The sequence below is a fragment of the Aethalodelphis obliquidens genome, unplaced genomic scaffold, assembly GCF_003676395.1.
Source record: "Aethalodelphis obliquidens isolate GAN/ISIS:26980383/991018 unplaced genomic scaffold, ASM367639v1 scaffold13, whole genome shotgun sequence".
NCBI classification, from domain to species: Eukaryota; Metazoa; Chordata; class Mammalia; order Artiodactyla; family Delphinidae; genus Aethalodelphis; species Aethalodelphis obliquidens.
The window spans coordinates 476,464-502,848 of record NW_020837957.1 but is presented as its reverse complement, the minus strand read 5'-3'; the positions used below and the strand labels follow the sequence as shown (position 1 = coordinate 502,848).

Sequence of the window (26,385 nt, the reverse complement as noted above, 5' to 3'; positions counted from 1 at the left end):
GAGATTAAAACTTATTCATAATGTTGTACTTCTCTTGTCTAATAAAATTTCATTACTATTCTTGAAAGTGTATACACAAGGCTTTTGCCTTCTCTGTATATGAGTAATTCATAATTTTTAAAATGTAAAGATTTTAAATAATATAAAATTATTAAAATAATAAAAATTCATATTCACAATAAAGAAAACAAAGAAGAAAAAGTCCTTCTTCCACTGGATTCTGCCATATCTGCCATATGTCTTATCATGGTACTAAGATAGGCACTTGTTACTATAGGAGAGGTAGATGAAGATAAGACCAATATGCTGAGATTAGCAGAGTAGGAAGATGGACAGGACATGGGTCCTTGATGATGTCACAGACGCACTGATTAACCAACCTAGAGCCATTCCTATGTCAGGACTTCCGCTTGTGAATGATAATAAATACCCTTACTGCTTTTAAGCTATTTTGAAATGGACTTTCTGCTTATTTGATCCAATCACATCCTTTCTAATTTGGTCTCTGTTTATAAGAACCTATACTTCTGTTTTATCATGAATATCATAATGAAATTAATAATTTTGTAATTATTCGTTTAATGTCTCTCATCTACTGGACTGTAAGCTCCTTGAGTGTAAGTACTGTGCCTGCAATACTTTCAGCAGTAACCCCAGTGCCTGGCACATAACAGGCTCTTATAAATACTTTTGGAATGAATGAATAACCTTATTCATCTAATCCACTAGTAGCACATACTTGTTTCCAATATTTTTTCAACAAATTTATTTCAACAAATTTACAATAAACATCCTTGTACAAGTGTTCCACACATATACAGAGAACTTCTCTGGGGTAAATACTTAAAGGTAGAATTGCTAGATACTAAGTTTATGTATTATCAATTTTTCTAAGTACTTTCAAATTCATGAAGAGGTTGTACCAAGTTGCCTCCCATTAGCAGTGTTTGAGTTCCTGTTTCTTCACAACCTTGCTAAAATTTGATATCATGAAGCTTTTAAATTTTTGCAAATTTGACAACTAAGAAACAGTATCTCATTTTAATTTGCACTCCCTTTATTACTGTGGTGAACATTTTCTTATGTTTGGCCACTCAAGTTTCTACTTTAAAAGCACCTGTTCATTTCCTTGGCTCATTTTTTTTTGAATTGTCCATGTTTTTCATATTATTTTGTAGTTTCGTATTATTTTGGAGACTAATCCTTTGTCCAAGATATAGATGAAGAGATAACAGACAGATAGATCTTCAATGTACACACACACACACACACACACACAAACACACGTACACATACCAATACAGAGAGAGAGAAAAAGAGAATGAGAGAGCATATACAAATATCTTCTCTCTGTCTTGTTTCTAAACTTTTTTATGGTGTCTTTTGTGATGCAGATTTTTAAATTTTTATTTGGTCAAATACATCAATATTTTCCTATATAGGCTGTGTTTTTATGTTTTATAAAAGCAGTTCTTCTCTACCCTGATATCATAACCAATAAATCTTTAAAAGAATACGCTTTGGGGAATTCCCTGGTGGCGCAGTGGTTAAGAATCCATCTGCTAATGCAGGGCACACAGGTTCAATCCCTGGTCTGGGAAGTTCCCACATGCCACGGAGCAACTAAGCCCATGTGCCACAACTACTGAGCCTGTGCTCTAGAGCCCGCGAGCCACAATGCCGTGCCACAACTACTGAAACCCGCGTGCCCTAGAGCTCACGCGCCTTAACTACTGAGCCCACGCACTGCAACTACTGAAGCCCGTGTGCAATAGGGTCTGCATACCACAGCTACTGAGCCTGCATGCTGCAACTACTGAAGCCCGTGCGCCTAGGGCCCGTGCTCCACAACAAGAGAAGCCACCGCAATGAGAAGCCCGCACACCACAACAAAGAGTAGTCCCTGCTCGTCGCAACTCGAGAAACCCCGTGCATCGCAATGAAGACCCAATACAGCCAAATAAATAAATAAATAGAATACACTTTGGCTTTCATGCATAACAAAGAGCCACACTCAGTAAATGCAGGTGAGCTGCTGTTAATTTACTGCTTTTACTTTTCTATCCTTACCACTCCAGTGACACTGATCTCTCAAAAGTCATCAGCAATTTCTCATTGACAAATCCTACAGCCTCTAATCAGTTTTTTTCCTGCTTAACCTCTTTTGAGCGTTAGGCACTTTGTCCAAACTTTTCTCCTGAAAATCTCTTTCCTTCAGTCTCTATGATAAAATACTATCATAGGTTTTGTCCTATATATTGCCTACTCCTTCTCAATTTCATTCACTGATTCTTCTTCATCAGTAGATCCTTAAAGATGAATATTCTCCACCTATACTTTCCATCAGTGTGACCTTATTCATTAGCCTCAAATGCTACCTCTTTGAAACTAAAACTAACTAGCCAACCAATTCTAAACCACCTACTTCATTCAGACTGTTTACTTCTGAACGGCCTACTTCAAACACTACATGTCCCTGCAAAATCCACGCTTCCTCTAGTATATCACATTTGGTTACTAACACTACCTATAATCCAAGATAGTAGTCTTTAAGTATTCTTTATCTTCTCTCTCTCATGACCTCAAATCCAATCATTTGTCAGATGCTATCGAGTCTACCTTAAAATATCTCAAGTCAATCCTCTCCATTTCCACTGCCCTATATCAGAGTCATCAGATCTTGCCTGATAACTGACTTCCAATGGTTCTTCTACATTGCTATCAGTTATTTTTCTAAAGCATGTATTTAGTTATGATTATCATATGCTCCTTCTGGGCAAGATCAATGTCCTAGCTAGCATGTTCTCAATACATGATCACTGAAAATAATTAAATGAATTCTGGTATTTTGTTGTTCAAAAACCTAGGATAATAATAACCATTGTAGTTAAGAAGCTGGGTACACCACCCCCTATCTCTCTGATAACTTAGAAAATTTGCTTGAACCAAAAATTCTGTGACATGTTGAAGTTCAAGCTAGCCCCCCAGATTTCTGTTAATTCTACACAGCTTAAACTCTCTTGGTTCCTCCCCTCCCTCTTCTAACTCCTACAATGATATGAGATGCCTTTTTCATTCCAGATGCCAAATCCATCCCCTTTCCAAAAGAACTTTTCCTACACCAAGCATTTCATAAACTTACCTGACTTTACTGAAGACCAGAGCACATCAAGGAAACTTCTCAGTGGACATGCAGAATCCAACCACCTTTCTGGCTCGCTCTCCTTTCTCCCTCCCGAGCCCCATACCCTTGTCTTTCCCTGTATGCCGACTCTTAGTCCAAAACAAAACAGTCTTCTATTTGTCTCATTTGTATCTCCTATATCATTTACTTTTCATCTCTTGAGTTGAGGACCCCCAAGAATCCATTTACTGCTCAAAGTATTTCTTCCAAAAAATATATAATGCTATCCTTAAAAAGAATTCTAATAACTTTTTCTCACATTCCTTTTATCATGAATAATAATATCATTTAGAATGCTTACATGTACGAGGCATATCACTAAACGCCTACGAAATAGGTATCATTAATACTTAGGGAAATTACATAACTTGCCAAAAATAACAACTAATCAGCAAAAAGAGCCAAAATTCAAACCCACATATGTCTCACCCCAAAGCCCGTACTCTCCTCTGCCTGTAAACAAATGACCTAACTCTTTAGCACAGCATTCAAGATGCTCCTCCATAATTTGATCCTTTTCATAATTCTCTCCCACCATAGTTACACTGGACACTTCTATTTCCTATATATACTGTCTAACATCTCAGTGCTATTGCTTTCATCATGCCATTCTATTTACCTAAAATGCATGCCTTCTTTATCCATCAACTTCCTACTCATCTTTCAAGAATACTGTGAGGACTCAATGAGTTAATACATGTAAACTACTTAAAAATCCTGTCTGGCATATTATAAATACTCAATAAATGTCAGCTGTTACTATTACAAACCATTTAGGCTTTAGACAATTGCTGATGTGACCAAAAAAGATCAACCAAAAAATGAATACAAGCCTTGATAATCACATACTGTCACATACATTCTTCCCCTCTCCTCTCTCTCTCTCTCTCTCTCACACACACACACAAACACACACAAAACACACATACTCATACATACAAAATACCAAGCAAAGACATATAGTACAAAGAATGCCAGTATTAAAATGAAACATAGTCTTGGTTTAAAATTCAACTCTGTCATCTAATACCTGTGTGATTTTGGACAAATTATTTAACTTCTCTAAACTCTGGCTTTCAAACACATAGGATAGGGACACTTAAATCTACCTTGTAGGCTTGTTGTGAGAATTAAAGACATTTCCCAAAGAGTTTAGCATGATGCTTGACACATAGTAGGCACTCAATAGGGGACATAAATTATTAAAAGAAAATATATGATAATTACAGAAAGGATGAACATATATGAAAATTCAGAAACATCAAATACAGTAAATAATTTCAGAAATTGGAGCATCCTTAAGAATTGGAAAACTTACCATTTTTTACGTTAACTAACGTGATACTTTAAATTATTATCATATACTTTAAAATTATCATCAGAGAGCTTGATAAAGAATATTAAGATATTGATTCAAATAATATTTACTTAGCACTCATATGGTAAGTCCAAAATTATGAGGGATATAACAAATGGTGTATGACGGTATGAACTTTATTTTCAAGGAATTCACAAGAAACCCAAACCATATGGCAGTATTTTATGTGTTACATAAAATACAGGTTTTTAAAAGATATATTCCAAAACATAGGCATAAAAAGTAGAATGGCGGTTGCCAGGGAATGAAGGGAAGGGAGGAATGAGGAGTTATTGTTTAATGGGTACAGAATTTCAGTGTTACAAGATGAAGAGTTCTACAGATGAATGGTGATGATGGTAGCACAACATTATGAATGTATTTAATACCACTGAACCGTACACTTAAAAATGACTAAGATGGTAGATTTTGATATGTGTATTTTACCACAATAAAAATAACTGGAAGTAAAAAACAAAAAGAAATATGTCAAAAGTAGGTTAATCTGGAAATAAAATAATGAAAACAATTACACAATGAATTTCTACAAAGATTTTTAAATGGATTACAAATTTAGCACTTACCTTCATATTTAAAATGGTAACACTTTCCAAGCAATAATACAGGGGAATTTCTACTAAAATATGTCTTTGTTTTCAACACCCAACCTAAATGAGAAAAAGAGAAAAACAGTTTTGCAATTAAAGGATTTCAGACTAAAAGTTCAGCAGCATTTTCTTTTATTTAATTTCAAATCACCAATTCTCAATTATGGATGTGCATTTTTTACAAGTGTAGCAAAAGTATTTTGACAATGAACTGAAAATACAGGCCACTTATGCTACTTTCAAATAAAGCAAAGTATTTTAACCACATTCTGCCCACTTAAAGAACATGGCAGAGAAAAAATTTTAGTTTTAATTTATTTTCAAACAGATCACAATGTTCTTATGGTATAAAAATTAAAAGGTACAAATTCTACTCCAGTTTCCCTGACACCAACCTCTTTTCCCAAAGGCAACAAATGTTACCAATTTCTTATATCTTCTTCCATTTTAGATATTTTAAAGGTTTAAAGTATTTGAATATTCCAGTGAAGTAATTTAGGGAAAAGATCACACAGTACACTAATGCTTATGATAAAAGTGGATCTCTGAAGTTTCCTAGGGAAATCTGTTTTTACCCCATCATTTCAGCCAAATGAGGATTTCTGAAAGTGATGTATAAAGCTTTCAGACATTTTCATCTCAATTTTCCACCTTCCAATCCCCAATCCTCAACTCTTAGTTGCAAACTCTAATTCTTCCAATTTTCTTCCTACTAAACTGTCTATATCTAAAAGGAACTATCCTTTTGGTTTTTTATGATGCCATTAATAGTTCTCAATTTCCTAAGAAAAGCACTTGTCCATTACATTCCTGAATATTCCTAAGTGTATGAAATTTCTGAGTGCTAATGGCAGACTTAAAAGCAGCTCCTAAAATGCAAGAACATATAAATAAAAAGAATCTGAAATTGGGAGTTAAGAGACTTAGGTCTAGTCTTAAGCAGGCCAACATTTGTATTTAACAGAGTTGTTACAAAATTTTAAATGAGTGATTTTTATGAAAGTGCTCCCTTAAGTACTATAATACAAATAAGCATAAAGAACAAGTAAATTAAAATACGTATTTATAATAAAAATCATGCAAGTATCTGAGTTTGGTAGTGAAAAATAAAGAATGGAGGGACTTCCCCGGTACTGCAGTGGTTAAGAATCTGCCTGCCAATGCAGGGGACACAAGTTTGATCCCTGGTCCAGGAAGATCCCACATGCTGTGGAGCAAGTAAGCATGTGCACCACAACTACTGAGCCTGTGCTCCAGAGCCCGCGAGCCACAAAACTGAGCCCGCGTGCCACAACTACTGAAGCCCGCGCACCCTGGAGCCTGCGCACTGCAACTACTGAGCCCACATGCCACAACTACTGAAGCCCGCATGCTCTAGGGCTCGCGTGACACAACTACTGAGCCTGCATGCTGCAACTACTGAAGCCTAGAGCCCGTGCTCCGCACCAAGAGAAGCCACTGCAAGTGAGAAGCCCAAGCACCACAATGAAGACCCAACACAGCCAAAAAAAAAAGAAAGAATGGAAAGTCAAATACAGTAATCAGGCTTTGGATTACTGCAATACTCCCCCAAAATGGCTTATCTGTAATCAGTTTTTCCCCACTCTAGCATATGCCACATATCCCTGCCAAATTAATCTCCCTGTGGCTCAGCTTTGATTAGGTAACTTGTCTGCTCAAAAACCATCCTCAATGATTCATTACCTAACAGATTTATAATGAACTTCTCTGTGATACTAAAGACTTTCCACAATATGATACAAATTACCTTTACAGCCATCTTTTCCACTACTTCTCATCTATACTCAAAGTGGGCTTTACTATTTGGTTCATACTATTCCATAACAAAAATATCCTCCCCAATATCAGCCCATTTAAATCCACTTAAATCTTCTTCTGACTCAAACACACACTTCTAAGACATCTTTTCCTTTTCCCACCTATCTCTCATTCTCTTCTCTGAACTCCAATGGGAAAATAGTATTTACTGACCATCTATTTTACACTAGGAACTAAGCTAGGTGCTTTATAGACATTGTTTCATAGGAGTATTATTAGTACCATAGGAGTATTATTAGTACCATACGAGAATGATTCTAATCCCCGAAACGATAACAATCCCCTCTCCCCAAAAGGCAGTATTTCCAAAGCAAATCCTAAGAACTTCATAAAAACAACCTCAAAAACTAACAAACAAAAAACCTTTAAGGAGGAGCTTCTCTCTTTCTCCCTATGCTTTACCCTCTACCTGTATACCCTCTTACCAGTCACCAGTCCTTCTGAAAGAAAAGAAAGGTGAATCTGACAAGTCAGAGCCTGAGGCTCTACAACGATCTACATTTTACACAAGCAATGAGTTATAGTGCACACAGCAGGCAGAAGTTGTCTCTTAATGGCTAGGCCTGGAATTGACATAGCTTCATTTCTAACTCATTCTATTGGCTGAGAGAGACACAAGCCAGCCCAGATTCATATGAGAAAAGAGACAACACAAGATGTGATTCACTGAGGACCGTCTTTGGAGCCTAGCTACCATAAACAAAATGTTACCAAAAAACCGATAGTCCATTAAGTTAGCAATCTGAAAATCACAAGTCAGGCTTTAAAAGATGCAAACAAGCCAAAGAGCATAGAAATAGTAGAGATACTAATGATTTTCTGGAGGAACAGAAACACCCAGTAGGATGATTTACTTCTTAATATTTTAAAAAGGAAATCAAGTTTACATACCTCATAAAGTCATGTAAATGTGGGGGGGGGAAGCAAAAATGAAACATTTTTGAAAAGAAAGTAAGGTCCAGTTTTGTTAAGTGCTATGCCATTTCTAGTTCCATCTTTATATAATAATATTGACATTGATAAAAAGTATTCTTAAATTATGTTCAGTGTATTCAGAGAACAGCAAGAATAGGGAGCAAGGGAGGCTGGGTTTGAATACAAGTTTCAAGATTTACCTAGATATATGACCTTGAATATGTCACCTAATCTCAGTTTTCTAATTTGCAAAAAAAGAATACCTTAGAAACATATTAGATTTAAATCTCAGAAAGATATCTAACTCAGAAAGATGAAATTTAAATGAGAAGGTACATAAACTACAACATACTAGTGGGTGCTCAATCGATTTTAATCCTTCTTAAACCATCCATACTACACAAACTCTAAACAATGAAAATACATTCAACATTTTAGAATAATTTTCACCAATAAAAATAAAACTAAAATACTACTCTATAACTTAAAACTATTTAGAACATGTAGTTACCCTGAACAATCTGTTCTTCAGAGATTAGGGATTACCATAATCTTATGATGTCCACTTAAATATCTAGATAGGGAAAGCTACACATATGTAAATAATAGGTTAAATAACAATTCCTAGGTCACTACTGAAATGTGTTGAGTACCTGTATGACAATGTTCAGACCTTATAAATGAAATCTTCACCACATAACCTATCCATCAGATTAAATGGTTGAAAAAGAACATAAGCCTCTGTTTGCAGATGACATGATTTACACACAGAAAATCCTAAAGAATCCAAAAAAATTATTAGAATAAAAGAGATTATCAAGTTTACAAGATACAAGATCAAATCACAAAAATCAATTGTATTTCTATATACTAGCAATGAAGAGTCTAAATGAAATGAAGAAAATTCATTTTAAAATAGCATTGAAAAGAATAAACTACTTAGGAATAACTTTAACAAAAGAAGTGCCAAGACTTGCACACAGAAAACTACAAAACATCAACGAAAGAAATTAAAGACCTAAATAAATGGAAAGACATCCCATGTCCATGGATTGGAAGACTTAATATGGCAATACTCTGTTAATATGCCAATACTCTGAAAATTGATCTACAGATTTCACTAAAATCTATATAAAAATCCCAGCTGGATTTCTTGCAGAAATTGATAAGAGGATCAAAAATTCATACGGAAAATGCATGGAATCCAGAACAGTCAAACAATCTTGGAAAAGAAGAACAAAGTTGGAGGAATCATACTTTCCAATTTCAAATTTTACAAACAGCTAAAGTAATCAAGAGAATGTTCTACTAGCATAAGAACAAACATACAGATTAATGGAATAGAACTGAGAGTCCAGAAATCAACCCTTACATCTATGGTCAACTGATTTTAGATAACTGTGGCAAGACCAGTCAATGGAGAAAGAATATTCTTTTAAACAAATGGTGCTGAGACCAGATAGCCACATACAAAGAATAACGTGGAACCTCTACCTCACATCATATGCAAAAATTAACCTGAAATGGATCAAAGACCTAAATATAAGAGCTAAAAAGATAAAAACTCTTTAAAGAATAGGTGCAAATCTTCATGACCTTGATTTAAGCAACAGTTTCGTAAATACAACATCAAAAGCACAAGCAACAAAGGGAAAAAAAATAGGTAAACTGGACCTCATCAAAAAGTAAAAGTTTTGCTTCAACGGACACTATGAAGAAAGTGAAAAGACAATCCAAGAATGGGAGAAAATATTTGCAAATCATATATCTGCTGAGGGATTTTTATCTAGAATATATAAAGAACTCTTACAACTCGATAATAAAAAGACAACCCAATTTTAAAACATGCAAAAGATTTGAATGGACATTTCTTGAAAGAATATATACAAATTGCTAATAAATACATAAAAAGAAGATTAACTTCATATGTTCATCAGGGAAATGCAAATCAAACTCACAGTGAGATACTTCACACTCCCTAGAATGGGTCTAATTAAAAAGATAGATATTAACAAGTATTGCTGACGATGTGGAGAAATTCAAACCCTCAAACATTTCTGGTAGGAATGTATAATGGTGCAAACAGTTTGGAAAACAGTTTGGTAGTTCCTTAAAAAGTTAAACTTAGGGTAAACATATGATCCAGCAATTCTACTCCTAGGTATATACTCAAGAGAACTGAAAACATATGTTTACACAAAAGCTTGTATACAATATTAATAGCAGCATTATTCATATAGCCAAAAAGTGGAAACCACCCAAACATCTATCAACTAATGAGTGGGTAAAGAAAATGTGATATATCCATACAATGAAATATTATTCAGCCGTATAAGAGAATGAAGTACTGATATATACATGCTACAACATGAATTAACTTTCAAAACGTTATGTCAAGTGAAAGGAGTCAAAAACAAAAGGCCACAAGTTATATGATACCATTTATATGAAATGTCCAGAATAGGCAAATCCAGAGAGGCAAAAAGTAGACTGGTGGATGCCAGGGATTGGAGAGAGGTGGGGAGGAATAGGGAGTAGTTGCTAATGGGTACAAGGTAGCCTTTGGGGATGATGAAAATGTTCTGGAATTAGATAGTGATGATGGTTGTACATTCCTGTGAGTGTACTAAAAACCACTGAATCATACACTTTAAAAAGGTGAATTTTAGTAGTATATGATTTAAATCTCAATTTTTCAAAAAATTAATGTCTATAATCTTCAAAATACAATGTCAAGTTATTATCAAGTTTTAACTGCCTAAATAGCTAGCTGGCCATGACTTCCAGTGAACCAGGAACCAACAGCCAATTGTGTTTTACTTGAATTCGCACTGTTAAGGGGTTTTACTAAATTTTATCATTCCTATCTTATGGATATGAACTTCTTCCGGTTGAAACTGGTTCTGCTGAGTATTTCTCCATCTTTGAAGGATTTTTCATCTCCAATTTGTTTCTAGTCTTAAGTGGGCTTCAAAACCACCATATGATCCTTATTGGATTTGTATGCAAATCAAGAGTAACTAAGTTATAGAAATAAGGATCTGAGTGTGTCCTAGAAGAAAGTCATACGCATCAGCATGTGAACTTTAAATGGTCTGCTTTGTGTGTTCAGAGGTCTATTTTGCTTGCTTCATGGTTCATACATGAGTTGCCTGATGCTGAGTCTGAAAACCTGAGGTATTATCATCACCTGAATAAATTCTATCTTCTTTGGAATTTTCTTTTTTAAAGGACCACATGATATGCCTGAGTTTCTAAGTAATGTTTATGATGGTATTTGGCTCTTTCTTCAGGTAGTATTCTTATCTACATTCCTTACAGAAATATTTCATTCAAAGAGAATCTCAACAATTGTCAGTGACTTAATACAGGAGATAATACATGTCTTCAAATATTTCTTTGGATTTATACAGTTTTCAAATCTTGATACTTACTATATTTCATGTTGTTCCAAGCAGATATAAATTTAGTCTTCAGCTTGTCAACTTCATCTGTTCCTGTGGCCTCCATATTCAGATTCTAAAGAAAAAGCCATCACTTGATTGCATTCTTCTGTAAGTTTAGACTTTTGTTCTGACATAAAGAAAAGAAGTTAAAGAAAAATAAGTAATGAGTATGTATTATATGGTGCACTATCTGCTAAAGTTACTTAAGTGATTAAATACAACTTGAATTGGAAATGAGCAAACCAATTTTTCATTTTACAGAATAGAATACAATATACTCTATAAATATTTTAATTACAAAATATATTTTATTGTTGTATATTTTATATACAACAATAAAAATTATCACACAAAACCAAACAATAAACTCCCCCAGACACTCACAATTAAGAACAATAACTTAGTAACACAAGTCAGTTTTGGTGAGACTATTCAAGACTTGTTTCATTTGTAATCAGAGAGTGTGATTTGAAATTATATAAGAAGCGGCAACTATCTTCAGAATGGAGGCTTCCACTTATATTGATTAAGTCACTACTTTCATATAAAACCTAGTTTTTTTTTTTAATTAAGGCATTTCCTATATTTCCAATACATCCTTGCTTCCTACTGCAGCACTTTTTAAAAAATCAAATGGCTTAAATTTACAAGACAATGTTTTCTTACTTTAAAATAAGAATAAATGTAGCTTATAAGTATTTAACTTACTTGAGGGAAAATTGAGATACGTGATATGTAATCTGAAAGACGAACAAATTATAACTGAAAATGTTTGAGCTTATTTGAAATAATTCACAGACAGTTTTCTTTTCAAGAAAAGAATGCTACACAGAACATTACCCTTTCAGGGTTATAAATATCAACTCAAAGGTATTGATACATTTGTTTCTCTGACAATAGGCATTCCATTTTATAATATGTATTAGAAGCTGCTAATTATACATTATAACTGTGACAGATGAAAGCATGGTCCACTGGAAGAATTTAAAAAGCCAATGCAACTAAGAACAGAATCCAAAAAAGTGGCATGAGATGTGGCTATTGGGTTAGACAGTGGCCAGAGCACACAGGGCCTTGTAGACCATGTTAAGGGTTTTGTTCTTTATACAAAGAGCAACTGGTTGCAAACAGGAATATCAGAATCAGATTCTGTGGGTTTGTTTGGTTTTTTTGACTCCAACACAGAGAACAGATTGAAAAGGGACAAGAGTAAAGGGTGAAAGTTTACTACTATTGTATAGGATGAGGAGAGAGATGGTAGCTTGGACTAGAGCAGTGGAGATGGAGAGAAATGGACATATGAAGAAACGTCAAGAAATCATTAGATCTCGGCGAGAAAATGGATGTGAAAGGTGAGAAAGAGGAATATGTCAAAGATACACCCAGGTTTCTGGCTTGTGAAATTAAATAGTTGGTGCCAATCACTTAAATAGGGAACATTAAATTAGGGGGACTTCCCTGGTGGCTCAGTGGTTAAGAATCCGCCTGCCAAAGCCGGGGACACGGTTCAATCCCTGGTCCAGGAAGATCCCACATGCCGCGGAGCAACTAAGCCCATGCGCCACAACTACTGAGCCTGCACTCTAGAGCCCAGAAGCCACAACTACTGAGCCCATGTGCCACAACTACTGAAGCCCACGCACCTAGAGCCTGTGCTCCACAACAAGAGAAGCCATGGCAATGAGAAGCCTGCACACTGCAACGAACAATAGCCCCCACTCACCACAACTAGAGAAAGCCCGTGTGCAGCAAAGAAGACCCAACACAGCCAAAACTAAATAAAATTTTTTAAAAAATTATTTTAAAAAATAGGGAACATTAGGAGAAGGGCAGGTTAGAGGGAGAAGATCATGAATTGGATTTATGTGGAGTTTGAGATGGCTCTGAGATACAGTAGGGAATCACTCATTTTTATTTAATCACTCGATAAATTATTGCCAGGCACTGTTCTAGGTAGTGCAGATATAGCTTAGGGCAAAGGGAGTAAAATACTTGCTTTCATGATGCTTAGATTCTAGACATTCTAGAGAGGCCAACAAGGCAGTTGGATATATAGCTCTGGAGCTCAAAGGTGAGGTTTGGGTGAGAGCTATTAATCTGAGAATTGTTGATATACAAATGAAGAGTTAGAGCTATAAACATGTTTCTCAAGGATTCTGCCTCATCCATGATGGCACCCCAGCCTTGAGGATGATATTCAAAGCCCTTCATGAAATCACATCTGCCCACTTACTCAGCTTTCTCTCTTGCCACTCCCTCACATGCACTATATACTGAAGCCATTTTTAATATTAATATTAAAGCTTCCTAAACTTGACATGCTAATACCTCCATGCCTTTGCATGTGCTCTTCCCTCCACCTACAACGCCTTCCTGCTCACCCTCACTTTTTGACTGTCTTATTATCATGAGTCCCTAAGACCCAGCTTAAGTTTCTCCTCCTCTGGTAAGATTAGTAAAATTTTTACCCTCCTCCCAACCTCAAACTAAGACAGAAGCCCCTCTTCTTAGCTCCTTAGGAGCCTATGTCTTCCTCTATCACAGCACTCATCACACTGTATTGTAATAACTTGCTTCTTACCTGCCTTACACCAGACAGTAAACTTTTCAAATGTCCTTAGGTTCTGCCTGGCACACAATTGTTTCTCAAAATGTTTATTAAATGAATCAGTGAACTGATAAATTATGAAAAATAAGCAGTAGTCTTACCTGCTGTAATTAGAATTCTTTAACTGACAACTAGAATAAAGAAAAAAATTTCCTCCCAAAAGTGCATTATTTAACAAAATTTGGAAAAGCAAGAAGGAGAAAAGTTTATAAAATGTGTGATTATATATAGTGCATCCACATGATGGGTTATATATCCATTAAAAATGCTTACAAAGAGTCTGTGAAAATGGGGAAACACTATGCAAAATCTAAAACTTTATGTATCACACAATACTATCTGGGGGCTGAGGGGGAGGTGAAGGAGTAAAAAAAAGTATACCAAATTGCTAACAATAGTTTCCCTGACAAATTGCGTATGGCTACTTTTTTTTTATCACTATTCCTCACCTTTTCCAAATCTTATACAAAGAACACATGTAATTTTTAGAATTTAAAAAGTTTATTTTTAGGGACTTCCCTGGTGGTCCAGTGGTTAAGACTCCGAGCTCCCAACGCAGGGGGCCCTGGTTCTATCCCTGGTCAGGGAACTAGATCCCGCATGCTGCAACTAAGAGCCCACATGACGCAACTAAAGATCCCACATGCCACAACTAAAAAGATCCCGAATGCCACAACGAAGATCCCATGTGCCACAACTAAGATGAAGCACAGCCAAATGAATGAATATTAAAAAACATATATAAAGTTTATTTTTAAAAAGCCACCAACCATGAATCTTCTAAATACAAAATGTTTAAAATAAGAGAATGTAAGGAACTTCCATACTGTTCTCCATGTGGCTGCACCAATTTATATTCCCACCAACAGTGCAGGAGGGTCCATTCTTCTCCACACCCTCTCCAGCGTTTAACGTTTGTAGACTTTTGGACGATGGCCATTCTAACCAGTGCGAGGTGATACCTCGCAGTTTTGATTTGCATTTCTCTAATAATTAGCAATGTCAAACATCTTTTCATGTGCCTTCTGGCTATCTGTATGTCTTCTTTACAGAAATATCTATTTAGGTTTTCTGCCCATTTTTTGATTGGGTTATTTGGTTTTTTTATATTGAGCTGTATGAGCTATTTGTATATTTTAGAGATTAATCCCTTGTCAGTCACATAATTTGCAAATATTTTCTCCCAATCTGTAGGTTGTTTTTTCATTTTGTTTATGGTTTCCTTTGCTGTGCATATACTTTGATTTAATTAGATCCCATTTGTTTCTTTTTGTTTTTATCTCCATTACTCTAGGAGACAAATCCAAAAAGATATTGCAATTTATGTCAAAAAGTGTTCTGCCTATGTTTTGGGCTTTTGTTTTGTTTTGTTTTGTTTTATTTTATTTTTTGGCTGCATTGGGTTTTTGTTGCTGCACGTGGGCTTTCTCTAGTTGTGGCAGGTGGGCGCTACTCTTCCTTGTGGTGCACGGACATCTCATCGTAGTGGCTTCTCTTGTTGCAGAACATGGGCTCTAGGCACACGGGTTTCAGTAGTTGCAGCACGCAGGCCCTAGAGCGTGCAGACTTCAGTAGTTGTGGCATGCAGGCTCAGTAGTTGTACCTTACAGGCCCTAGAGCGCAGGCTCGGTAGTTGTGGCACACGGGTTTAGTTGCTCCACGGCATGTGGGATCTTCCCAGACCTGGAAAGATCAAACCTGTGTCCCCTGCATTGGCAGGCAGATTCTTAACCGCTGTGCCACCAGGGAAGTCCCTCTGCCTGTGTTTTCCTCTAGGAGTTTTATAGCATCCGGTCTTACATTTAGGTCTTTAATCCATTTTGAGTTTATTTTTGTGTGTGGTGTTAGAGAGTGTTCTAATTTCATTCTTTTACATGTAGCTGTCCAGTTTTCCCAGCACCACTTACTGAAGAGACTGGAGGTTCTTTAAAAAACCAAAAATAGAACTACCATATGATTCTGCAATACCACTCCTGGGCATATATAGGGACAAAACTAATTCGAAAGATACATGAACCCTAGTGTTCATTAAAGTACTACTTACCATAGCCAAGACATGGAAGCAACCTAAATGTCCATCAACAGATAAATGGATAAAGATGTGATACATATATACAATGGAATATTACTCAGCCATAAAAAAGAATGAAATAATGCCATTTGCAGCAACATAGATGGACCTAGAGATTATCATATGAAGTGAAGCAAGACAAACACCATATGATATTGCTTATATGTGCAATGTAAACAAAAATGATACAAATGAACTTACATAAAGAACAGAAACAGGGCTTCCCTGGTGGTGCAGTGGTTAAGAATCCACCTGCCAATTCAGGGGACACAGGTTCAAGCCCTGGTCCAGGAAGATCCCACATGCTGCAGAGCAACTAAGCCCGTGCGCCACAACTACTGAGCCTGTGCACCACAACTACTAAGTTCGTGAGCCACAACTACTGAGCCCACGTGACACAACTACTGAAGCCTGCGCACCTAGAGCCTGTGCTCTGCAACAAGAGAAGCCACCACAATGAGAAGCCCATGCACTGCAACCAAGAGTAGCCCCCGCTCGCCACAACTAGAGAAAGCCTGCAGGCAGCAACGAACACCCAACACAGCCAAAAATAAATAAATTTATTTAAAAAAAAAAAGAAAGAACAGAAACAGACCCACAGACAAAGAAAACACACTTATGGTTACCAAAGAGGAAAGGGGTGGGGGAGGGATAAATTAGGAGTTTGGGATTAACATATACACACCACTCTATAAAAAATAACCAACAAGGACCTACTATATAGCACAGAGAACTATACTCAATATTTTGTAATAACCTATAAGAGAAAAGAATCTGAAAAAATAGACCTATGTATGTATGTATAACTGAATCACTTTGCTGTAAACTTGAAATAACACAACATTGTAAATCAACTATACTTCAATAAAAATGAATAAATTAAAAAATAAAAATAAAAGAATGTACATGCATGTATTTTCTTTCTAAGTCACAAAGAAAGTAGGCCACAGGGAGGACCTCGGTTCAAAGGGTTCCCAATACCAGCTACCAGGAACACTCTGGACAGTCCTTAGCAACAGTGTGAAAGTCAACATGCCTTTCAAGTGTGCTGGGGGAAAATGAAGACAAAATGAGACATTTTCTATGGGGAAAGTCTGTATATTAGATAAAGACTCCTAAATAAATAAATAAATAAATAAATAAATAACCAAGGTAAGATGCTGTGACAGATACAGAAATTAATGAGACAAATATACTAACCTCAAGGAACTCAGAGTGGAATAAATTGTTAAATTATTCTTTTACTGTTATTTTTACTTCAAACTCCTGCTACTTATAGACTATTTACTCAGAGTAATTTACCCCAAACTTGAAACATTTGAAATGTTTTTGGAACATCTCAACTATTTTATAAGAATTCATTTATTGTCATTGTTATATGGAGTACATGAAAAGAATAAAATTATTATCATAAGGTCAAATTAACTAAGCTGTTATTAGTTTAACAATTCAGTATAGTTACTTTCCATATAACTAAAATTGAATTCTAATCTTCTATAAAGACAGAAACCCACTTTATTTCCATAACAAAAATTTAAATGGCTGTTTCTAAAAATCCTAACTCTTTAGAGCAGAGATGATTTTGAAAGGTGATCCCTCGAACCATATTAGAAAGTACTATAAACTAAAACACTTTAAAAAGGAACCAAAAATTCCTAATGAGGAAAGGATTTTCCTTACTGCATATTAAAACACATTATAAAACTACAGTAATTAAGTTAATACTTAAATTTATTGATCTTATCAGCAAAGGATGACACTGAGTAAAACATAACAGGGAGTACAGAAATAAATCCAAATATATTTGAGAATTTAGTGACTGATACAAGAGATATTTCACATCAGTGAGAAAAGATAGCTGATTTAGTAAATAGTACTGGAATAATAAGCCAGCCAGTTTAAAAATAAAGCTACCTCACACATTATGAATTCTAGACTGATCACAGAATTAAATGCAAATGCAAGCACATGGCATGTTTGCACATACTGCAGGGAAGTATTGATTTAAATATTTTTAACAGTTTTGTCGAAAAGACCTTTCTAAGCATGGTATGCAATACTAGAAATCAGAAAGGAAAATGTGATCACATAAAAAAGAAAACTTCTGTACAGGAAGAAGAAAAAGAAAGTATTAACAAGGTTGACTTGCAATTCATAAGTTAAGAAAAAAATCCAATTCATATTGCATAGACAAAGCTTTAATGTCCATAATATATAAAGAGCTCTTAAAAATCAATCACAAAAAAGGAAAAAAAAAGACAAGCATTCTGAAAGGACCAATAAACATATGAAAATATTTTCAACCTTACTAGATCAAAGTAATGCACATTAAAGGAATTTAATATATTTTTCATATTCACAAGAGATATTGGCAAGCCTGAGGTAACAAGCATTTTACAAAATTATTTCTCAGATAATAAACTCCTTGAGGGCAGAGAATGTGTCTTGTTCACTACTATATCCTCACACCTAGCACACAGGAGTGCTAGCAGACACAAATATCTGTTGATGATACATATTATGACCTATATTTATCACAATAAAGAGATATCCATAAAAAGTTTTTAAAAAAGATATCCAGAGAGCATCAAAATATATGAGGCAAAACTGTAAGAAGAAATAGAATAATCCACTGTTATAACTGGAGACTTTAACACCTCTCTATCAGAAATGGACACATTCAGCAGGCAGAAAATCAGTAATGACATAATTGAGCTCAAAAGCAGCATAAATCAACAACTACTGACTATCCCTCCAAGGGGCCTCTGTGGGGGGGTGGGGGGAGGGAAACAGCTACAGACTAGACAGCTACAGACTACATCACCTAACAACAGCAGATTACACATTCTTCTCTGGTTCACACAGAATATTCACCAAAACAGACCACATTCTGGGCCATAAAACACCCCTTAACAAATTTAAAAGGATCAAAATCACACAATGTTTGCTCTTACCATGGTGGAGTTGAACTGGAAATCAAAAATGAAAAGATAGCCTAAAAATCCCAAAATACTTGGAGCTTAAACAACATACCTCTCATGGGTCAAAGAAGAAATCTCAAATCTCATGGGTCAAAGAAGGGAAATTGAAAAGTATTTTGAATTAAATGAAAATGAAAAAGTAGTATCAAAATTTGTGGGATGCAACAAACGCATGGCTACAGGGAAATTTATAGCACTGAATGCATATATTAGAAAAGAAATATAAAATTAATAACATAAGCTTCCACCTTAGAAAACCAGAAAAATAAGAGCAAATTAAATCTAAAGTAAGCAGAAAAAAGGAAATAATAAAAATTAGGGCAGAAAAAAAAATCAATAGAGATTGAATGAAACCAATCAATGAAACCAAAACCTGCTTCTTTGAAAAGATCAATAAAACCTATAAGCCTCTAGCCAGGCTAACTAAGAAAAAAGAGAGAAGACGCAAATTACTAATACCAGAAATGAGAGAGAAGGCATCAGCACAGCTCCCATGGAAATTAAAATAACAATAAGAAATATTATGAACAACTCTATGCTCACAAATTTGATAACCCAGGTGAAATGAACCAAATCCTTGAAAGATAGTCTGCCAAAAGTCACACAAGAAGACAAACAATCTGAATAGGGCTGTATCTATTTTTAAAAGTGAATCAATAATTCATAACCTTTAAAACACAAAGCATCAAGCCCAGATGGCGTCACTGAGTTCTACCATACATTTAAGAAAGAAGTTATGTCCATTCTCTACAATTTCTTCCAGAACATAGAAGCAGAGGGAATACTTCCAAACTCATTCTATGAAGTCAGCATTACCCTAATACCAAAACCAAAGACATTACAAGAAAAGAAAACTACTGACCAGTATTTCTCATCAACATAGCTGCAAAATCCTCAACTAAATATTAGTAAATCAAATTCAGCAATGCATAGAAGATGCATCTGGGTGGCCTCTTTAGTGGAGTAGGAAGACCCTGAGCTCACCTCCTCCCACAGGCATACCAAAATTACAAATATTTACAGAGCAACTATTGATTATAGACCGGAAGACCAACAGAAAAGATCTTCTACAACTAAAGGTATAAAGAAGTAAACATAGAAGATGGATAGGAGGGGCAGAGACTTAGTAAAGACCCATTCCCCAAGGTGGGTGACTCACGAACAAAATGATAATTACAGTTGTAGAGGTTTCTCCCCAAGGAGCAAGGGGGTCCAAGCCCCACACTGGGGTCCCCAGCCCAGGGGTCCTGCACCAGGAAAACAAGCCCCCAAAAAGATTTGGCTTGGAAAGCCAGTGGGGCTTACTTTCGGGAGAGGAAGAGGACTGTGCAAAATAGAGACTCCACTCTTAAAGGACGCACTCAAAACCTCACACTCTCTGGGATCCAGAGCAAAAGCAGTAATTTCAAAGGAGTCTGGGTCAGACCTACCTGCTGGTCTTGGCAGAGAGGCAGGAGGCAAGTGGAGCTCACCCTGGGGACATACACACTGGCAGCAGCCATTTTGGGGAGCTCGTTCTACCGCGAGGACCCCAGTGCTGTCAAGTACCATTTTGGACTCCTCCCTCTCACTTATTATCTCTGGAACCAAGCCCCTCCCACCAGCATGTCACCACCTGTAATGGGATTCCTAAGGCCATGCAACTAGCCAGGCAGAGACACAGGCTCACACACCAGCAGGCCAGCTACCTTAAGACCCCCCTCCCCCAAGCCCACAGCTGCCACAGGACCTGCGCTGTATAGAAGAGGGCCCAGGACCTGGCCCCACATACCAGTGCACCGGCACTAACCTCGGAACTGCCAGGCCTTGCAGCCAGAGAACCCAGGGCCTGGCCCCACCCACCAGTGGGCAGTCACCAGCCCCAGAACTCCCTGGGCCCAGGCCTTACCCATGAGTGTACCAACACCTCAACTCCAGGACCCCCAGGGCCCTACAACCAAAGACCCTGAGACCCAGCTTCACCCACCAATGAGCAGGCATTAGCCCCAGGACCACCTGGGCCTCGCCCCGCCCCCCACACCAACAGGCTGCTACCAGCTCTATAATCCCCAGGCTCTACAGCCAGATATTCCAGGATTCAGCTCTACCAACCAGTGGGCTGGCACTAGCCCCAGGACCTCAGACACTAGTGGGTGGGCAACAGCACCAGAATCCCATGGGCTATGGACCCACCCATCAGAGGGCAGACACCAGACCCAGGACCACCATAGCCCCACAGCCTGTCATGTCAGGACACAGCCCACCAACCAGCAGAAAAACACCACCCACAGGACACACTGGGTCCTGGCCCTGCCAACCAGCAAGCCAACACCAGCTCTAGGATACCCTGGGCCCCTCAGCCAGCCTCCCCAGGATCTGGCCCAACACACAAGTGGGTAAAAAATCAGGTTTGGGACACCCCAGACCCTGCAGCCAGCCATGCCAGAAAATGGACCTGACCACCAGCAGGCTGATAATAGATCCAGGACCCCCCAGCCCCACACCAGAACCCAGTTCCCACCCACCAGTGGGACAGCGCTAGCCCCAGGACCCTCTGGGGCTCTGCAGTCAGGTGCCTCATGACCCAGCCCCACCAACCAGCAGCCAACAGCCTCTGCACAAGATAAGGCCTGACAAAGAAACAGACTGGGGACCAGTCATGCCTACCAGACCAACCACAGTAGCCAGCTCACCAAAACAGAAGGACCCATGCAGCCCACAAAGGGAGCACCCTTAGACCATATAGCTCTGGTAACTACAGGGGAGTGTACTGCTGGGACGCATAGGATGTCTCCTATACAAGGCCACTTCTCCAAGGCTGGAAATATAACCAACCTACCAAGTACATAAAAATAAAAATAGCAAATTAGGCAAAATGAGAAAACAGAGAAATATTTTGCAAATAAAGTAACAAGATAAAATTTAGAAGAACTAAAGGAAGCAGAGATTACCAATCTAACCAATAAAGTGGTCAAGGTAATGATCATAAAGATGTTCAAAGAACTCAGAAGAAGATTGGATGAACAGAGAGAGAAGTTAGAAGTTTGTAACAAAGAGTTAGAAAATACAAAGAAGAAAGAACAGAGGTAAATACAGTAACTGAAATAAAAAATACAACAGAAGAAATCAACAGAAGACTGCATGATATAAGCAATGGATCAGTGAGCTGGAAAACAAAGTAGTGAAAATCACTAAACCTGAATGGAAAAAGAAAAAGTAATAAAAAGAAACAAGGACAGTTTAAGAGACCTCTGCACAATGACTCACATTCACAGTACAGGGGTCCCAGAAGAAGAAGAGAGAGAAAAAAAGCAGAGAATGTATGAAAGACATAATAGTTGAAAACTTGCCTAAACTGGGAAACGAAACAGACACAGACATCCAGGTCCAGGAAGCAGAGAGAGTCCCAAATGAGACCAACCCAAAAAAGACTACAACAAGACACATAGTAATTAAATTGGCAAAAATTAAAGATAAAGAGAACATTAAAAACAGCCAAGGAAGAAGCAACAATCTACAAAGGAACTCCCATTAGGCTATCAGCTGACTTTTCAGCAGAAACTCAGCAGGCCAAAAGGGAGTGGCATAATACATTTAAAGTAATGAAAGGGAAAAACCTACGACCAAGAAGACTCTACCCAGCAAGGCTTTCACTCAGATTTGATGGAGAGATCAAGATTCACAGACAAGCAAAAGCCAAAAGAGCTCAGCTCAACCAACCAGCTTTACAGGAATTGTTAAAGGGACTTCTCTAAATGAAAAAGAAAGGCCACAACTAGAAACATAAAAATTACAAAAGGAAAGCCTCATTGGTAAAGGCAAATATACAATAAAGGTAGTAAACCAACCAAGTACAAAGTTAGTAGGAAGGTTAAAAGACAAAAGTAGTAAAACCACCTACATCCACAATAACTAGTTAGGGATATACAAAACAAAAAGATGTAAAATATGATGTCAAAAACAATAAACGTGGTGGGGGGAGAAAAAATGCAGGGTTGTTAAAATGTGTTTGAACTTAAGAAATCAGCAACTTACAACAATCATATAAATATATAGAGATTGCTATATATAAACCTCATGGTAATAACCAAGCAAAAAACTACAATAGATACACAGGAGAAAAAAAAAAAAAAAGAAAGAAGGTATCCAAATACAACACTAAAGCTAGTCATCAAATTACAAGGGAAAAGAGCAAAAGAAGAAGAAAGGAACAAAAAGAACTACACAAACAACCCAAAACAGTTAACAGAATGGCAAAAATTACATAGCTATCAATAATTACTTTAAATGTAAGTGGACTAAATACTCCAAACAAGGGCAGAGAGTGGCTGAATGGATACAAAAACAAGACCCATACATACGCAGTGTACATGAAACTCATTTCAGATCTAAAGACACAGACTGAAAGTGAGGGGATGGAAAAAGGTATTCTATGCAAATGGACATGAAAGCCAGGATAGCAACACTTATATCAAACAAAATAGACTTTAACAAAGACTATAACAAGAGACAAAGAAGGAGCTTGCATAATGATCAAGGAATCAGTCCAAGAAGTAGATATAACTGTTTTAAATATATAAGCACACAACATATGAGTACCTACATACATAAAGCAAATATTAACAGACATGAAGAAACTGACAGTAACACAATAACATCAATAGTATGGAACTTTAACACCCTACTTACATGAACTGAAAATCATCCAGACAGAAAATCAATTTGGAAAAAGGGGTATAAATGACACATTAGATCAAATGCAATTCAAAGATATATAAAGAACATACCATTCAAAAACAGCCAAATACACATTCTTTACAAATGCACATGGAACTTTCTCCAGGATAAATCAAACGCTAGGCCACAAAACAAGTCTCAGTAAATTTAATAAAATCCAAATTATATCATGAATCCTTTCTGACCAGAATGCTATGAGACTAGAAATCAACTACAAGAACAATACTGCAAAAAAGCACAAACACATGGAAGCTAAGCAATATGCTAGTAAACAACCAATGTTTACTAGCATGATTTTGAGGTCACTGAAAAAATGAAAAAATACCTGGAGACAAATGGAAACAAAAACACGACAATCCAAACTCTATAGGACAATAAAAACAAAAATAAACAAACGTGACCTAATGAAATTTAGAAGCTTTTGCACAGCAAAGGAAACCATAAACAAGACGAAAAGACAACCCTCAGAATGGGAGAAAATATTTGCAAATGAAGCAATGGACAAAGGACTAATATCCAAAATATACAAGCAGCTCATGCAGCTCAATATTAAAAAAAAACAAAAAACCCAATCCAAAAATGGGCAGAAGACTAAATAGACATTTCTCCAAAGAAGATATACAGACTGCCAACAAACACATGAAAAGATGCTCAACATCATTAATCATTAGAGAAATGCAAATCAAAACTACAATGAGATATCACATCACACCAGTCAGAATGGCCATCATCAAAAAATCTAGAAACAATAAATGCTGGAGAGGGTGTGGAGAAAAGGAAACCCTCTTGCACTGCTGGTGGGAATGTGAACTGGTACACCCACTATGGAGAACAGTATGGAGGTTCCTTAAAAAACTACAAATAGAACTACCATATGACCCAGCAATCCCACTACTGGGAATATACCCTGAGAAAACCAAAATTCAAAAAGAGTCATGTACCAAAATGTTCATTGCAGCTCTATTTACAATAGCCCGGAGATGGAAACAACCTAAGTGCCCATCATCGGATGAATGGATAAAGAAGATGTGGCACATATATACAATGGAATATTACTCAGCCATAAAAAGAAACGAAATTGAGCTATTTGTAATGAGGTGGATAGACCTAGAGTCTGTCATACAGAGTGAAGTAAGTCAGAAAGAAAAAGACAAATACCATATGCTAACACATATATATGGAATTTAAGAAGAAAAAAAAAATGTCATGAAGAACCCAGGGGTAAGACAGGAATAAAGACACAGACCTACTGGAGAACGGACTTGAGGATATGGGGAGGGGGAAGGGTGAGCTGTGACAGGGCGAGAGACAGTCATGGATATATACACACTAACAAACGTAAGGTAGGTAGATAGTGGGAAGCAGCCGCATGGCACAGGGATATCAGCTCGGTGCTTTGTGACCGCCTGGAGGGGTGGGATGGAGAGGGTGGGAGGGAGGGAGACGCAAGAGGGAAGAGATATGGGAACATATGTATATGTATAACTGATTCACTTTGTTATAAAGCAGAAACTAACACACCATTGTAAAGCAATTATACCCCAATAAAGATGTTTAAAAAAAAAAAAAAACTACAATGAGATATCACCTCACACCAGTCAGAATGGCCATCATAAAAAAAAATCTACAAACAATAAAGGCTGGAGAGGTGTGGAGAAAAGGGAACCCTCTCGCACTGTTGGTGGGAATGTAAATTGATACAGCCACTGCGGAGAACAGTATGGAGGTTCCTTAAAAAACTAAAAATAGAACTATCACATAACCCAGCAATCCCACTACTGGGCATATACCCTGAGAAAACCATAACTCAAAAAGAGTCATGTACCACAATGTTCACTGCAGCACTATTTACAATAACCAGGACATGGAAGCAACCTAAGTGTCCATTAACAGATGAATGGATAAAGAATATGTGGCACATATATACAATGGAATATTACTCAGCCATAAAAAGAAACAAAATTGAGTTATTTGTAGTGAGGTGGATGGACCTAAAGTCTGTCATACAGAGTGAAGTCAGAAAGAAAAAAACAAATACCGTATGCTAACACATATATATGGAATCTTAAAAAAAATGGTTCTGAAGAACCTAGGGGCAGGACAGGAATAAAGACGCAGACATAGAGAATAGACTTAAGGACATGGGAGGGGGAAGGGTAAGCTGGGACAAAGTGAGGGAGTAGCACTGACATATATACACTACCAAATGTAAAACAGATAGCTAGTGGGAAGCAGCTGCATAGCACAGGGAGATCAGCTTGGTGCTTTGTGTTCACCTAGAGGGGTGGGATAGGGAGGCTGGGAGGGAGACACAAGAGGGAGAGTAGATGGGGATATAAGTATACGTATAGCTGATTCATTTTGTTATACAGCAGAAACTAACACAGCAATATAAAGCAATTATACTCCAATAAATATTTTTTTAAAAAGTCCATAATGTTGGGCTTCCCTGGTGGCGCAGTGGTTGAGAGTCCACCTGCCGATGCAGGGGACACGGGTTCGTGCCCCGGTCCGGGAAGATCCCACATGCCGCGGAGCGGCTAGGCCCATAAGCCATGGCTGCTGAGCCAGCACGTCCGGAGCCTGTGCTCCGCAACGAGAGAGGCCATGACAGTGAGAGGCCCACATAACGCAAAAAAAAAAAAAAAAAAAAAAAAAAA

General features: G+C 37.2%; 1 protein-coding gene across 9 annotated transcripts in view; it reads right to left on the bottom strand.

The window, feature by feature from the left end:
- The window catches only part of ATG4C (autophagy related 4C cysteine peptidase), a 134,967-nt gene that overhangs the window by 97,729 nt on the left and 10,853 nt on the right, over positions 1 to 26,385 (bottom strand). For all 9 annotated transcript variants that reach the window (XR_003434296.1, XR_003434297.1, XR_003434293.1 and 6 more), the window contains exons 2-3: positions 11,338 to 11,476; positions 5,126 to 5,209 (exon numbers count right to left, since the gene is read on the bottom strand). Coding sequence is in view for 3 of the 9 variants with exons in the window: in XM_027113957.1 (XP_026969758.1) it covers positions 5,126 to 5,209; positions 11,338 to 11,413 (160 nt within the window). In the remaining 6 variants the exon portion in view is untranslated. The remainder of the gene's footprint in view (positions 1 to 5,125; positions 5,210 to 11,337; positions 11,477 to 26,385) is intronic.